The sequence below is a fragment of the Habropoda laboriosa genome, unplaced genomic scaffold (assembly GCF_001263275.1).
Source record: "Habropoda laboriosa isolate 0110345459 unplaced genomic scaffold, ASM126327v1 scaffold42, whole genome shotgun sequence".
In the NCBI taxonomy this organism is placed as follows: domain Eukaryota; kingdom Metazoa; phylum Arthropoda; class Insecta; order Hymenoptera; family Apidae; genus Habropoda; species Habropoda laboriosa.
In genome coordinates this window covers 1359939-1361322 of record NW_017100181.1, presented here as the reverse complement: position 1 = coordinate 1361322, position 1384 = coordinate 1359939, and the positions used below count along the sequence as shown (strand labels likewise).

General features: G+C 28.8%; 1 protein-coding gene across 1 annotated transcript in view; it reads right to left on the bottom strand.

Annotated features, from left to right (window-relative positions):
- Positions 1-1384, bottom strand: part of LOC108579106 (NADPH--cytochrome P450 reductase) — a 30642-nt gene that overhangs the window by 28871 nt on the left and 387 nt on the right. Inside the window, exons 2-6 of the mRNA XM_017942549.1 lie at positions 1218-1384; positions 1022-1123; positions 806-870; positions 574-704; positions 64-271 (exon numbers count right to left, since the gene is read on the bottom strand). Coding sequence (XP_017798038.1) covers positions 64-271; positions 574-704; positions 806-870; positions 1022-1123; positions 1218-1384 — 673 coding nt within the window. The remainder of the gene's footprint in view (positions 1-63; positions 272-573; positions 705-805; positions 871-1021; positions 1124-1217) is intronic.

The window sequence follows — 1384 nt, the reverse complement described above, 5'->3', positions numbered from 1 at the left end:
ATAAACATTCACACAACATATTTCATGTCTAGTTTATAGTTGTATTTTAATAACGCTACACACTTATTAAATCTGAGCCAATGTTAATCGATTTCGGTTCCATATTTTGCGATTCATCCAAAATCATGGCATGAAAAGATAACACAGCTACTCTTTTGAATAGTTCTGATACTCCGTCTCCTGTTCGAGCAGAAACAGCCCAAAATTCAGCTCCCATTTTTCGCGCCACCTCGGCAGCTCGTTTTTCCATTATTCCATATACCTGATTAGACTGGACATAATACTTTTCTTTTTAACAATACAATTAAGGAATGAAATAAAGTAATGTGAGTAGATACAATTTTCATGGATAATAGTGTATAAAATTAATATAACAAAGTAGCATAATAAAAGTATTACTATCTTTAAAAATAAAGATTATATAATACTTAATTCTTCTTTTCAACTTTCTTTGTCACATTAAATTGTTATAATACATGATTTTGTTTAATAAAATTGAAATGCACTTTGAAACTGCAAAACATTTTTGCTAATTTATTTTTTTATGGCGTAAATAAATGATATAGAGTTTACCAGTAAATCTCGTTTTGTGCCTATTAAAAATATATGGTATGATCTTGCGTTACTTCGAGCGGCTTCGTTTAACCATTGTTGACAGTGTCCTAAAGATATCAAATTGGCCAAATCGAAAACAATTATGATCACTGAAACACATTCGTACACAACGTTTTTCATCATTATACTTTTATATTCATTATATGTAAGTACAAATTTATTTACGAATAATAATAGAAATTTTTTATACCGTTTGCGCTTCTGTAGTAAGATGCAGCTATGGATTTAAATCTTTCTTGACCAGCAGTATCCCATCTAAAATAAACAGCAAATCTTTTTTTTCTATGAAAATTTATTGCATGTTTGTAATTAGGAAAAAGTATGTAAAATTGTGCCGATATTAATTTTACTTGAGAATTATCACGATATTTAATTGGGAAAAATGTTTAACTGAATGTGTACGTACATTTGTAAGTGAAAAGGCACACCGAGAATATCAAACCTTTCTACTTCAAAATCTACTCCAATTGTTGCTTTATAGTTATTATCAAATACTTTGTGACAAAACCTGAAATACAAATGGGATTACATTCTTCTCATTCTTGTAAATTTTAAAAATTAAAAATATGTCACGTGTTTATTAACATTTATTTCATGTTTACCGATTTACTAAACACGATTTTCCAACAGAAACATCTCCAATTACAATTGCTTTGGAGATTTTTAAAGTTAAACCCTTTGTTTTGCACGAACGTTTAACAATTCTATCAAAATCTCTTTCATTATATTCCGTCATATATGATGAAAATGGTGGTGGCCAATTATCGAT